The sequence below is a fragment of the Helianthus annuus genome, chromosome 12, assembly GCF_002127325.2.
Source record: "Helianthus annuus cultivar XRQ/B chromosome 12, HanXRQr2.0-SUNRISE, whole genome shotgun sequence".
Lineage (NCBI taxonomy): Eukaryota > Viridiplantae > Streptophyta > Magnoliopsida > Asterales > Asteraceae > Helianthus > Helianthus annuus.
In genome coordinates, this window is record NC_035444.2 from 50,769,344 (window position 1) to 50,781,341 (window position 11,998).

Sequence of the window (11,998 nt, forward strand, 5' to 3'; positions counted from 1 at the left end):
TGATAATGTCTATTACTAACATCAAAATAATAGACTTAGTTAAAAATTCTACTTAAATGAAGACAAAACAGCTTTGGCCAGAAGTGTAATCATTTAAGCCTATGTGCAAAGTGGTTGTAACAAATTAGCTTTGGCCAGAAATTGAAACAATCACTTTAGTTATGCACTTGTTAAGTATGCCATCCATGAAAGAATTAAATCAGCTTTGGCCAGATATTAAAACATTCATGCTTATGATGCACACTTAACATAGCTTTCGTAATACTTGGATGATAAGTAGATGTATCAAGTCAGCTTTGGCCAGAAATGATACATTAAAACTCATTCAAGTTAAGCTATTTTGGTTTTGTAAAACATTACATTATCTGATTCTGATTATTTAACTAAATATTTACAAAACCAATTATTTAATAGCAAACTACCCGTTAGCGCGGATCGAGTCGCAACCACGGTCTCGAGTTATGACGTTATGGTCTCGAGTCGAGACCTTTGTCTCGAGTCATCACGTTACGGTCTCGAGTCGAGACCTTTGTCTCGAGTCATCACGTTATGGTCTCGAGTTGTAGACCTTTTGCTCCCTTATGATTTCGAGTCGAGACCTTATGGTCTCGAGTCGAGACCTTATCGTCTCGAGTCGAGACTGATGGTCTCTAGTCGCAATCTGATGATCTCGAAACTTCCTGTTACAGCTGTTTATTGTGATAACATAACTGAAAATTCGAAATCTAAGAGATTATGAGATATTATTTCCTGTTTTAAAATGATCTAATTTTATCAACATGTTTCGAAAAATATGGTAACTGTTTATCTAATAACAGTTTCGTATAAAATTAAAAGATAAATTTAGATCAAACATGGAAACAACACCCATTAATCCTAAATCATTCCAAAACATAATAGAATTTTTGAATTTTCTCATGAACATGATGAACCCTAATCATAAAAAAAATAAAATTCTGGAACCCGAAACCTGAAACTTTTAAGACTTCTAAACAGATTTCGGTTGTAAAACGTAAACCCAGTTAATTTCGAATGAGCATATGATTAATCTTTTTCCGAAAAACAATGATTTCGAGTCCATCTTCATGAGCCGAAAACGGCTGTTATGGTTTTAAAGGTACTAAAATCCGTTTTCCAAGTTTCAATCCCAGAATTATGGATACGAAAACAGAACTGACTAATCAACATATGCTCTGATACCACATGTTGGTTCAGTTCTGTTTGTGTATGAAGGAAAACAGTAAACATACCTGTTATGGCCGACAGGGCAGTGGAGAATCCAGTGAGAGAAGACGACATGGAGTTCGACATCTTTGTCAAGGTGATCTGGTTCCTCCTTAGGGTGCTAACTGATGATGGGGACTTAGAAACCGAAAAGGGATATCGGTTAGGAGAGGAGGTCGTTCGTGATGATGTTATGGCTAATGGGGTGTGTGAATTGTGTAACTGAGTAACCCCTAAACCTTCACATAATTCTCCTTATATAAGCACCCAGGAGGAAACCTAATTAGTTAATAAGGGTAATATGGTCCATCAACAATTACCAACTAATTATTTAATAGGTTCTAATATATTTTAATCTCTATAATGTAAATGATTATAATGGCTATAGATTAAATACTAATACGTAACATATTTAATCTTATAAACTACCAATAAGATGGGCTAATAGAGACCGGAGACATCTACAAGCAACCGTCAAGATGTTGTCTGGTGCACTTAGGCACGACGTTATAAATATGTGTGTGTGTCATTTGAGTAAGTTTTTTGAGAGAGATTTCATAGAGTGTTTGTTAGCTATGTGCGTAAACAACTTGTAAACGTGTTTCTTAGTGAATCGATATAAAGGGAAGTTATTTAAGTCATTATGTTTGATATGTCTATTGCGTGTATTGGATTCTAGACAATATAGGTATGTGAGATTCTGAATTTATCAATCCTTGTGAAGTGCATCGGGACCTACAAAGTTTTTCAAATAAAAAAAAACAATTTTATCTATTTTTAAACGTTTTTTTTTTTAATATTTTGTTTTGTTAAAACGGTTGTTACATGTGTTTATCTGCAAAAACTTAAAAAAAACGATAGAAGTGAATTTTATATAAGTTAGAAGAGTTTTTATAACTTTTTTATATATTTTACCCATGGTTCCCATTAGCCCCCACTTTTTATGGCTCCCTGAAAAACTTATTTTGTGGTGGTAGTTATGAATGTTTTGACGACAAATCTGGCGTCGTCTTTTGAGACATCTCATCAAATGTATAGTTAGTAACGTAATATCATTTCATGCTTGCCTTTCATAGACCAGTGGGTATGGAGAGCCTCATCGTCAAGGGGATGGCCGCCACGTCAGCGCCACGTAGAAGGGGCTTGATGGGGATGAACCTATGGGGTGGGGGTGAACCCCTTTATATATATATATATATATATATATATGTATGTATGTATGTATAGATGTGTGTGTGAGGAGAGAGGAATGAGGCCCGTCAACATCGTCTAGTGGGAGCCGAATTGGACGCGCCGGAGGAGTGGGGGGCGGTGTGGGGGACCGGCGCTGGGCCAGGCCTAAGCCGGCCCCCATACCATCTGGTCTTAGAGATTCCAAGAAGACAACTTTCTCTTGATGCATGCTTTGTAGCGAGAGCAGTCATTACCCAGAGTTGGTTTGTTTTCTAAATGACTAATCTTTTCACATGGTGAGCTGCTGGTTTGTTTTTTAAATGACTAATCTTTTCACATGGTGAGCTGCACGTGTCTTTGTTCAGAGTCAAAAGTAGAGATGAACCCAAATTACTAATTGTTAGTAAATTATGGTTTTAATCTATGTGGTTCAAGAGTTAATGTTATTACTTACAAAATCCAAATGACTTTCAATTTTAATACCAAGGTTTCTAAGCTGTAAGTTGCCGAGTCGATTTCCTTTATGTCCGCCAAATTACTCGAAATTGATCAAACAAGGTCAGAATCGAATCTAGTTTGTTAACTCAGGCTGAATTTAACTTAAAAAATAAAAATAAAACATAAATTCTGTGTCTATCATATTAAATAGTTAAGATCTTTCTCAAAGAATAAGTATCAATTTTTGAAATATTTTAGTATTTCAACATGTATTTTTTTATTTATATTGATATTCACGTATTTTCATATCAATATCAATAAACTTATGATGCTTGACATATATACATGTATATATACCAAAAACTTTTTTTTAATAATTTAACATATCCGAGTACTCCTTGCGTACTCTCCGCCCGCTGAGTACTCGCAACTCCCCAGTTGACCAACTTAAGAGCGTCTAGCAACTTCTGCAACCATGACGTGAACCGACACGCTTTTGCACTTCACGCGTTGGCTCTGGACTCCATTGCTTTTGTGCACCTCATGCTTTTTAAATAAAGCCAAAGAGTCGTCAATGGCCTAAATCAATGGTGTTGATGGTGCACTAGCAGTAGCAGTAAAAGCGAAGAGAAATGGCCTAAATCATTGGTGTTGATGGTGCACTAACAGTAAAAGTGAAGAGAAAGGGGGAGGTTGAATCGATGGGCTTTCATTTGAATATAACAGAGAGATGGTTTCACGGATCGTTTTCGATGCAAGAGAGAGGGATGGCGTCCGGTGCAACTAGAATGGCGATGGTGAAGTAATTCGTTTAAGATCAAATCTGAAAGAGACATCAGAGAAGGAGAGAGATCGCAAGACAATGTTGGCCGACAATGAAATTGGGGAAGATAACATAGGGCGGGAAGGGACGCTTGGTTTAATCCAAACTGTGTTTTTTAGTCATTTCGCTCTTTTAACATAAGGTTAGTGTGTGTGGCAAATCTTTTTTAATCAATCTCTTGTAAGCCCGTAAAATGGCACCACATATGAATGAAAAGTAAGTAACATCCTCTCTAAAAAACCCCAAGCAACTCACACGTTCGTCTGTCCACCCGACCCACTAACGTTACCACACACCGCAATGTTCATGATAAACCTATCCATCGAGCAACAAGATATAGCCGTCCGCGAGCTAGTGTTACAAAGTTATAACAAGACCAAATGCTTACAAAGTCCATAAGCTAAAACCACCCCACATATCTCCATTACCAACATAAAAAAACATTAGGACAAAGGGGGCAAACATGACAACTCGCATTACCCAATCATAAGCCACAAAACAAACAACCTCATAAAAATCAAATTAAATCAAGATCATCATTAGTACCAGAACTAGCAGCATACCCTTGAAGAGCATCACCAGTAAGCCTACAAACACGCCACTCCTGCATAACATTCGCCCCCATCTGCTCATAGAACTTGATCGCATTCACATTCCAATCCAAAACCACCCATTCCACCCGCCCGTACCCCATCGCCACGGCCTGTTTCGCCACAGCCGATAGCAGCATCTTCCCCAAACCCTTCCTCCTATAACACTCCCTCACAAACAAATCCTCAATATAAAACCCGGGTTTCGCCAAAAACGTCGAATAATTGGGAAAAAACAACACAAATCCAGCAACAACCACCCCATCATCCATCGTTGAGGATACAAAACTACTCAGTTCCGGGTCAGATACCGGGAGATCAAGGTTTAGGGTTTTGTAAATAGGGGTGAATTTGGGGTGGGGGGTGGGGGTAGGGGGGATTGGGGTTGTGGACACTTCGATGAGGAAGACGGTGAATGATTCGAAGGGGTTGTTGTTGGTAAATAAGGTGGCTGAGAGGCTGGCTTCAGTGGCTGAGCATTCGTGGGTGAGGCGTTCGAAAACCGCCATTTGGTGGATCATTTTGTGGATGACGGGGACGTCCGGTTTGGTGGCCAGGCGGATGCGGGTGAAGAGTGGGTAGGTGGTTGTAAGATCCATGTTCAGTTCGGCTGCGGCTGTTGGTGGTGGTGGTGGTGCGGCGGCGGCCATTTTGTTGTTGTTGTAGGTTTTTTTTTTCTCTGTTGTTTGTTTGCCGTTGGATGAGATTGGAGGGTGTATCCTGAAAGTATATAAATCTGAAGGAGAAGAAGGTGCGAGACAAAAAAAATAAAGTAATTCTGTTTTTTTTTTTCTTTTTTTTTTTTACAATATTATTATATATTTTGTTGCTTCAACATTACGATTTGTGTATTCTTGTTTAGTTATTCAGTTATTCTTTAACTTTTTTTTCTTTTTTAAGGGTGTACGGTTAGTATGTCGCTAACCAGATTAGTAGTTAGTACGTTACCAGTGGTGGATCTAGAAAATTCTTATAGGGGTAACGTTTCATATATAAAAGGGCCAGTGGCGGACCCAAGAATTTTTCCATGGGGGTGCGGAACATTTTTAAAAATTTTAGGCCCTAGGTATATAAATAAAAAATCGGTTCGTATCGGGTCAGTTCGGGTCAAGTCGGGTCATGTAAAACAAAAGAACTAAATTTATATAATCATCAAAAACACGTCAAACCTTGTTACAAACATAATTAAAACGTCATCCTACGACTTTTCGTTTTTTTGAAATCTATCCAAAACATCATCTAAACCTACTTTCTTAAGCAACTCTTTCTCTATATAGCATATACAACCTTCACTTAAATTCTCATCGCCAATCCGATTACGCAAGTATCCACATCAACGAATCGGGAAGACGTATCAACTTTACTCTTGAGAAATCGCGCCATAACATCCCTGCTCATTGTTCCTATCGGCTATCACAAACAAATTGATCTATAAATTCATGGCTTCATAACATATTACATAATGTATCAACTATTCAAGCCCTAAATATCATAATGTAATTCACCCTAAAAATCATCTAAACAACATATACACCATAAAAAAGCCAAACGTTCTTCACTAAAAAAAAAGCCAAACATACTGTGGTATGCGGCTATAAAAAAAGGCAAAATATCATCACTAACAAAATATAACCCACCATAACATAATGAAAACAAAAGGAAGCACATGTCTACAATGGTTAGTATGCGGCTATAATAGGCTGCTGGAGGTGGATAATATCAACAAAAAGTTATCAAAAATAACAAAGAAACTTAACCGTTTTGATCGGCGGTGGTATGGTGGCTGATTACGGTGGTATGCGGCTGCTGACTGTTCACTGTTGTCTCCGTTGATGTTCTGATCGCTGGCATGCAAGAACGATAAATAGAGCAGGATAGAATATGTAAGGGTTTTGGCCTTGTTTATTTTATTTTAGATTGAAATATTGTTGATTTGTTGGGTTTGTTTATTGGACTAAGACTTAGTAGTGGGCTAGTTAAATGTATTGGGTATTTGGGTTTAGTTATTTAGGTATTAAAAGTTATATAATTTAGGTAGTTTTTTTTATAAAATAAGAGTTTACTAAAGAATATTTTTAAAATATAAATTGATAACACTTTTTACCTAAGGGGTGCGGACGAAAAATTCCAAGGGGTGTGGACGGAAAATTCCATGGGTGCGGACGAAAAATACCAAGGGGTGCGGACGGGATTTTCGACGGAACTTAGCACTAATTTTTTTTCCCCGGGGGTGCGCCCGCCCACCTTGGGCTGGGCTTAGGCCCGCCAATGAAAAGGGCAACGAAAGTGAAAAACGTCGTATTTTTTCAAAGTTTACACTACCACCGGAGCGTCAACGGGTAGCGGGAGCTACCTCTAGTAACATGTTAGGTTGTATTTTAGTATCACCAAGTTAGTGTTAATTTTTTTACCTGTATTTGAACTCAGTACCTCCAAGAAACCCCCTCCCCCCCCCCCCCCTTCACTAGTCGTTGGTGTATTTATGTTTGATAGAATATCATGATACTTATAATGTCTACTTTATAAACATACCAATTTTTGTGATCATAAGCTTACTTACCATGTTTAAAATAATAAATCTATCTACACAATTATTTCTCAGTTTTGAAAAGAAAAAAAAATATAAGACTATGAAACTGAAATCTGAGTAGAAATCAAGACAACAAGCTTAAAGTAAAGAATTAGATATATATAATACAAAATATTTAAAATTTTAAATATCATTAAATCTTACGGTCCGATCCCCTTTTATATGGCTGGTTTCCGGTATAAACGCAAAACAAACCGTTAACTACGGTTTGAAATACTTGAAACCACTGACCGACCGACCGAAAGTTAAGGGAAAAAATCGACCGTGAAACCAAATGTCCACACCAATAACCGGTTTGGGCGGTTTCACGGTTTCAAACCGAACCGTGAACACCCCTACCATTTCTACTATAAATCTGATTCAAATGAACACAAAAAAAATTGTTACAAGTTGCAACATATTGTTCATAGCTCTCTGAGTTTCAAAATCCATGTAGTCACCACCCATGGGTCCAAAAGGACCATTATACCCATACATATTATCAAAAAACCCTTCATTGGGACCCATCGGCGGACCCCACGGAACCGGACCAGAGATATTAGAGCCGGATACTTCTTGGTTCATGCCTGGTCCATTATGGTTCAATGGGTCGCGGTCAATGGGTCGTTCCCACTCGGCCTCTGTTATGGACTAATACCATTGCAAGGTATGGGACTTGTCCCACATCGGTTGTATGGGCAACTGATGTGGGGTTTATATACCAAATGAGCTCTCTCACCCACCAGACTAGTCTTTTGGGTTGAGTTCTCTCGTTTGGTATGTAACATTGGTATCAGAGCCAGAACTCGGAGTGGTGGCCCACGGAGTGGTGGCCTGGAGAGAGCCAGCCGTGACCAACGTGGCCGTGACCAACGAGGCTCGGAGTGGTGGCCCATGGAGTGGTGGCCTGGAAAGAGCCAGCCGTGACCAACATGGCCGTGACCAACGAGGACGTTGGCCCTTAAGGAGGGTCGATTGTTATGGACTAATACCATTGCAAGGTATGGGACTTGTCCCACATCGGTTGTATGGGCAACTGATGTGGGGTTTATATACCAAATGAGCTCTCTCACCCACCAGACTAGTCTTTTGGGTTGAGTTCTCTCGTTTGGTATGTAACAGCCTCTTGTTGCTTCCACCACCACCACCACCTGGTGTAAGGGATATGGTATTCGACTGTTGCGACTGCTGCTGCATCTGGAGTTGGTTTTTCATCGGCGATTTTGGCCTGAGAGCTTCGATGTCTGGTGTTGTCAGCACGAGATGGCTGGCTTCTGGTGGAGGGTTTCTTCCTCCTCCTCCTTGCCATACTTTCCCGTCCTTATCCGCAAAATTTTGAACATACGCCTAATTAAAAAAAAAATAATAATAATAAAATGATATCAATAAATCAGGGGTAGGCGCGTTTCTGTTATTATATTCCTTGATTGTGTTAATAGCAAACAAAAAAATGACAAAAATAGTACCTCAGAATTGAAATTTGATGAGGAAAAGTCTTTACCAACAGTCAACCAGCCAGGTCGTATGTTAGGCTACTGGGTATGGTGACGGAGAAGAAGGCGGAAACAAAGTATGTGAATCATGGCGCAATCCAGGTGTTGCAGTGGTTTTGTTGGTTTTCACCCAACATATATCTTCACACCTACGGAATCCCACTACGATAATATAATGAGAGAAAATGAATTAACGATTTGAAAGATCATAAATCCAAAGGACTTCTAGTGATATAAAAAATAGTAAAATGCCAAAATCGTCCCTGGGGTTTGGGTACTTTAGTCTTTTACATCCAAAATAAGAACTTTTTGTAACAGGACTGTTGCCATTTCCATCCAGATCACTAATTAAGTTAAAATGAATCGTTAACTCAGGGACGATTTTGGCAATTTCGATAACTCAGGGACAATTTTGGCAATTTACCCATTTATTTTTCTGTTTTTGAAAAGTTTGAAATGTAATTTTGTTTTGAAACCATTTATACCTTCTTAAGGCATTGTCGTCCCTGCTCAAGGCCAACTCCGTCACCAACCCAGAGGAAAACGAAGGATGGTGTGTCAGCTATTGCCTAGAGAGATAAACAAACAAAATAATTAAAGATTGTACCTTATGCAAAACAAAAACTTATGAACATTCAAAAATTTGGTGCTCTTTAAGTAAATAAAATAATAGTGACAATTAATCAGCATACTACCTCAATCTTGAGATTCATTATTTCCTCAAACGTCCAGTACTCCATATGGTCAGCGACACCAGGAGCCCGATGAACGTATTCGTCCCAAGGTGGGTCCACTAGAATAACATCAAATTTGGTTCCGAAAAACTCGGGTGATAAAACTTGCTCACGAAGATCACACTTGTAATACATTGGGGCAGAAGCTGAATTAGCAACAATTTCATCCTTCTTTTGTATAAGCTCCCGAAGCTTCGGATAGTCTTCAACAACACTAGTGAGCTCTAATTCCCGAATAAAATTCTGGGGTCGCATACCGGTGTCGACAAAATTTTGGGAATAATCGTTTTGTTCTCCTCTAGATGGAGCTTTACCGGGTGGCCCATTGTTTCTCGGAGGGACCCGGGGGGTGGGTCCCATGGGTGGTCCTAGAGCATTGAAACCGGGACCTGGCATGTTTGGAGGCATTATTGCTCTTACAGGTCTCGGTTGGTGGAAATACATATTGGGATTTTGGGGGGTCCCTATATTTGGCGGAAATATAGGACCTGATGGTCCGCCAGGTGGAATTCCAACACCGGGCCAAACAACCGCAGGAGAAAACGGTGGGATAAAGACAGCTGGAGACATAGGAGGACCGGGCCCCGGTGACATGGTCGGAGTAAGCGGTTGCAATCCGCCAGGTGGCCCGAAAGGCGACCCCATCATCGTGACTTGCATGTTGACTTGTTGACCGTCCCTCCCAATGGGTCATACCCTTCCTCCTCTCCCCACCATTCGGTTGTTACCTTTAACACCCTGAGAACTTTGGTATCCATGTGAATCGGATTGTCGATTGGGCACATTCCCACATTGCCCTCTATCATCTCCATATCGATCTTTTGAATCTTCAACAGATTGATCATCAGCATTTCTTGAAATATTGTACTCGTCATTTGGTCCTGGTTTAATATTATAAGGCTTAGTTTCAATCTCTATCACATCATAGGTCCTGTTCCCGTCTTTTCTACCACTGGTCCGACCAGTATGCCTTTCTGGGTCGGTCTGATCACGCCCACGTCTTTGCGATGGTGACTCCCAATCTCGCATGTAGTCATAAGGGGCATCACCGTCTTTTATTTCCTTATCAGAAAAGTTCGATTGCCTTCTTTTCTCTCTATAACCATCTTTTTCCGTATCCTTCCTTCGGTAGCTATTACTTTTATCTGAATCCAACTCACCATCATGATGACGCCTAGCACTTCTCTCGGGTGTTCTAGACCATGTAAAGCGGTCAATGTCCTTTTTACCCCTGTCCCTCATCCATGTACTATCATCCTCATCGGCATTATAGGATCTTTCTCGGCTTTCAACTGTATCTTCAATTTTATCGTGATTTTTATCCTTTGCATGGTATTTAAGATCTTTATCAACTTCACTACGACGTTTTTTCCCGACTGTAATTATTTTCGTCTACCTTGTTAACAACATCCACGTCATCCCATTTTTTTCTCGAATTTCTTCCTTCCTTTCTTGAATCCTTTTCCTGCACCTCCACATCATGCGATCTTTCCTCTTTAACCTTACTTCGGCTTTGAGAACTCTCACGGTCGGTCAACTTTGAAGTTGACTTTCTTCTTTCACTTCTTTCTCCACCATCATGTTTGTTACCGTTCTCACCCTCGCCATCCTGATACCAATTGCTTAACGTCTCTAACGCACTCTCTTCTTGTTTCTTTTTCAGATGCCTAGCTCTTGACGCGTAATCATCGTCCTCGGTAACCGTTTTTCTGGTGTCACCTGACCGCTTTCTACTCTCGTTTTTCTCCTTTCTTCCGTTATTTCCACTCCTTCAGTTTCTTCCGCGCTTCCGGATTGCTTTGACTTTCCTGACCTCCGTTTTCTTCTCTCGTCTGCTTCTGATATCTCATCGTCTCTGGCACCTGAACTATCGTCTGTATCCCTTTTCACATAACCTTTTACACGGTCGGGTGAACCCATCCGGATATCCCTCCAATCTTTACTACAATACACAGAAAAAAAAAGCATTACAACCATACCATCTGGAAAAGTAAAAGCAGCCCAAAAGTGTAACATAAGTAACAGAATCACCCTTTTTTTCAACTGAAAGCATATACTGTCTCATATTTTTATTATTTTAGAAATGTGCAAATGTATGAATACAGAGAGAGACAACTCAGAACCGATTAAAACCGAACCGAACCGGTTACAAACCGAACTGCTCCGTTTCACGTTCCCCTAATAAACTGGTTTCAATCAAACCGAACTGGTTTGAGCCAAAACCTGATGTTGACCAAAACCCGAACAGGCTTTGGCCCAGAAACCGATTTGTGCAGCTCTACTATTGCCTTAATTACTTGCCAGGAAATGTAGTGTATTCATCAAATTCACAAAGCGATAAAGAAGTTCCTTCCTTGTTCACCAAGTAACAAATCATTCAACCTACACTAATACTAGTAAACTAAGCAGTCAATATTGGCGCTATTGACCGATATTTGAAAACGTTTGAGTTTTAACTTGATATAACTATTAATATAATATTATATATATGTGTATACAAAAATTACCGATATCCCACCGAGATAACCTATATCTAAAATATGGGCCTTGACCGTTATTTGATTTTGGACAACTATAACTGGTAAAAAAAAAAAAAACAATCAGTCAAAAACAGGATATCACAAAATTCAAATAGAAACTTATAGCAAACTGAAGTCGAGTATGATACAAATTTAATCAAGCTTCCGATTGCAGTAGGATATAATACTAATCAGTTAAAGTAAACCCTAAATTCAATGGCTGTAACGAATCAAGCAAACAAAAGAGATTGATGGAATGCAGGGAAGCAGTCTGGGTGAATGATAACATATACCTTGGAAGATTGGCGTTAGCTTATTGTATTGTAGGAGAGTGTAATGTAATGTAACTGGTTAATGCTCCGTCCGCGTTGCGGGGTGATAGGCCGAATATTTCTCAACAAATTAAAAAGCACTACTATAGCTTTGCTAGAAAAA

The 11,998-nt window shown here is 39.5% G+C and overlaps 1 protein-coding gene and 1 pseudogene across 1 annotated transcript; both read right to left on the reverse strand.

The window, feature by feature from the left end:
• Positions 1 to 3,961: 3,961 nt before the first annotated feature.
• Positions 3,962 to 4,976, reverse strand: LOC110894823 (probable acetyltransferase NATA1-like). Its single transcript, XM_022142054.2, has one exon. The coding sequence runs from the start codon at positions 4,896 to 4,898 to the stop codon at positions 4,176 to 4,178; it is 723 nt and encodes a 240-aa protein (XP_021997746.1). The 5' UTR covers positions 4,899 to 4,976; the 3' UTR covers positions 3,962 to 4,175.
• Positions 4,977 to 7,944: 2,968 nt separating this feature from the next.
• LOC110892822 lies at positions 7,945 to 11,419 on the reverse strand (annotated as a pseudogene).
• Between the last annotated feature and the right edge of the window lie 579 nt (positions 11,420 to 11,998).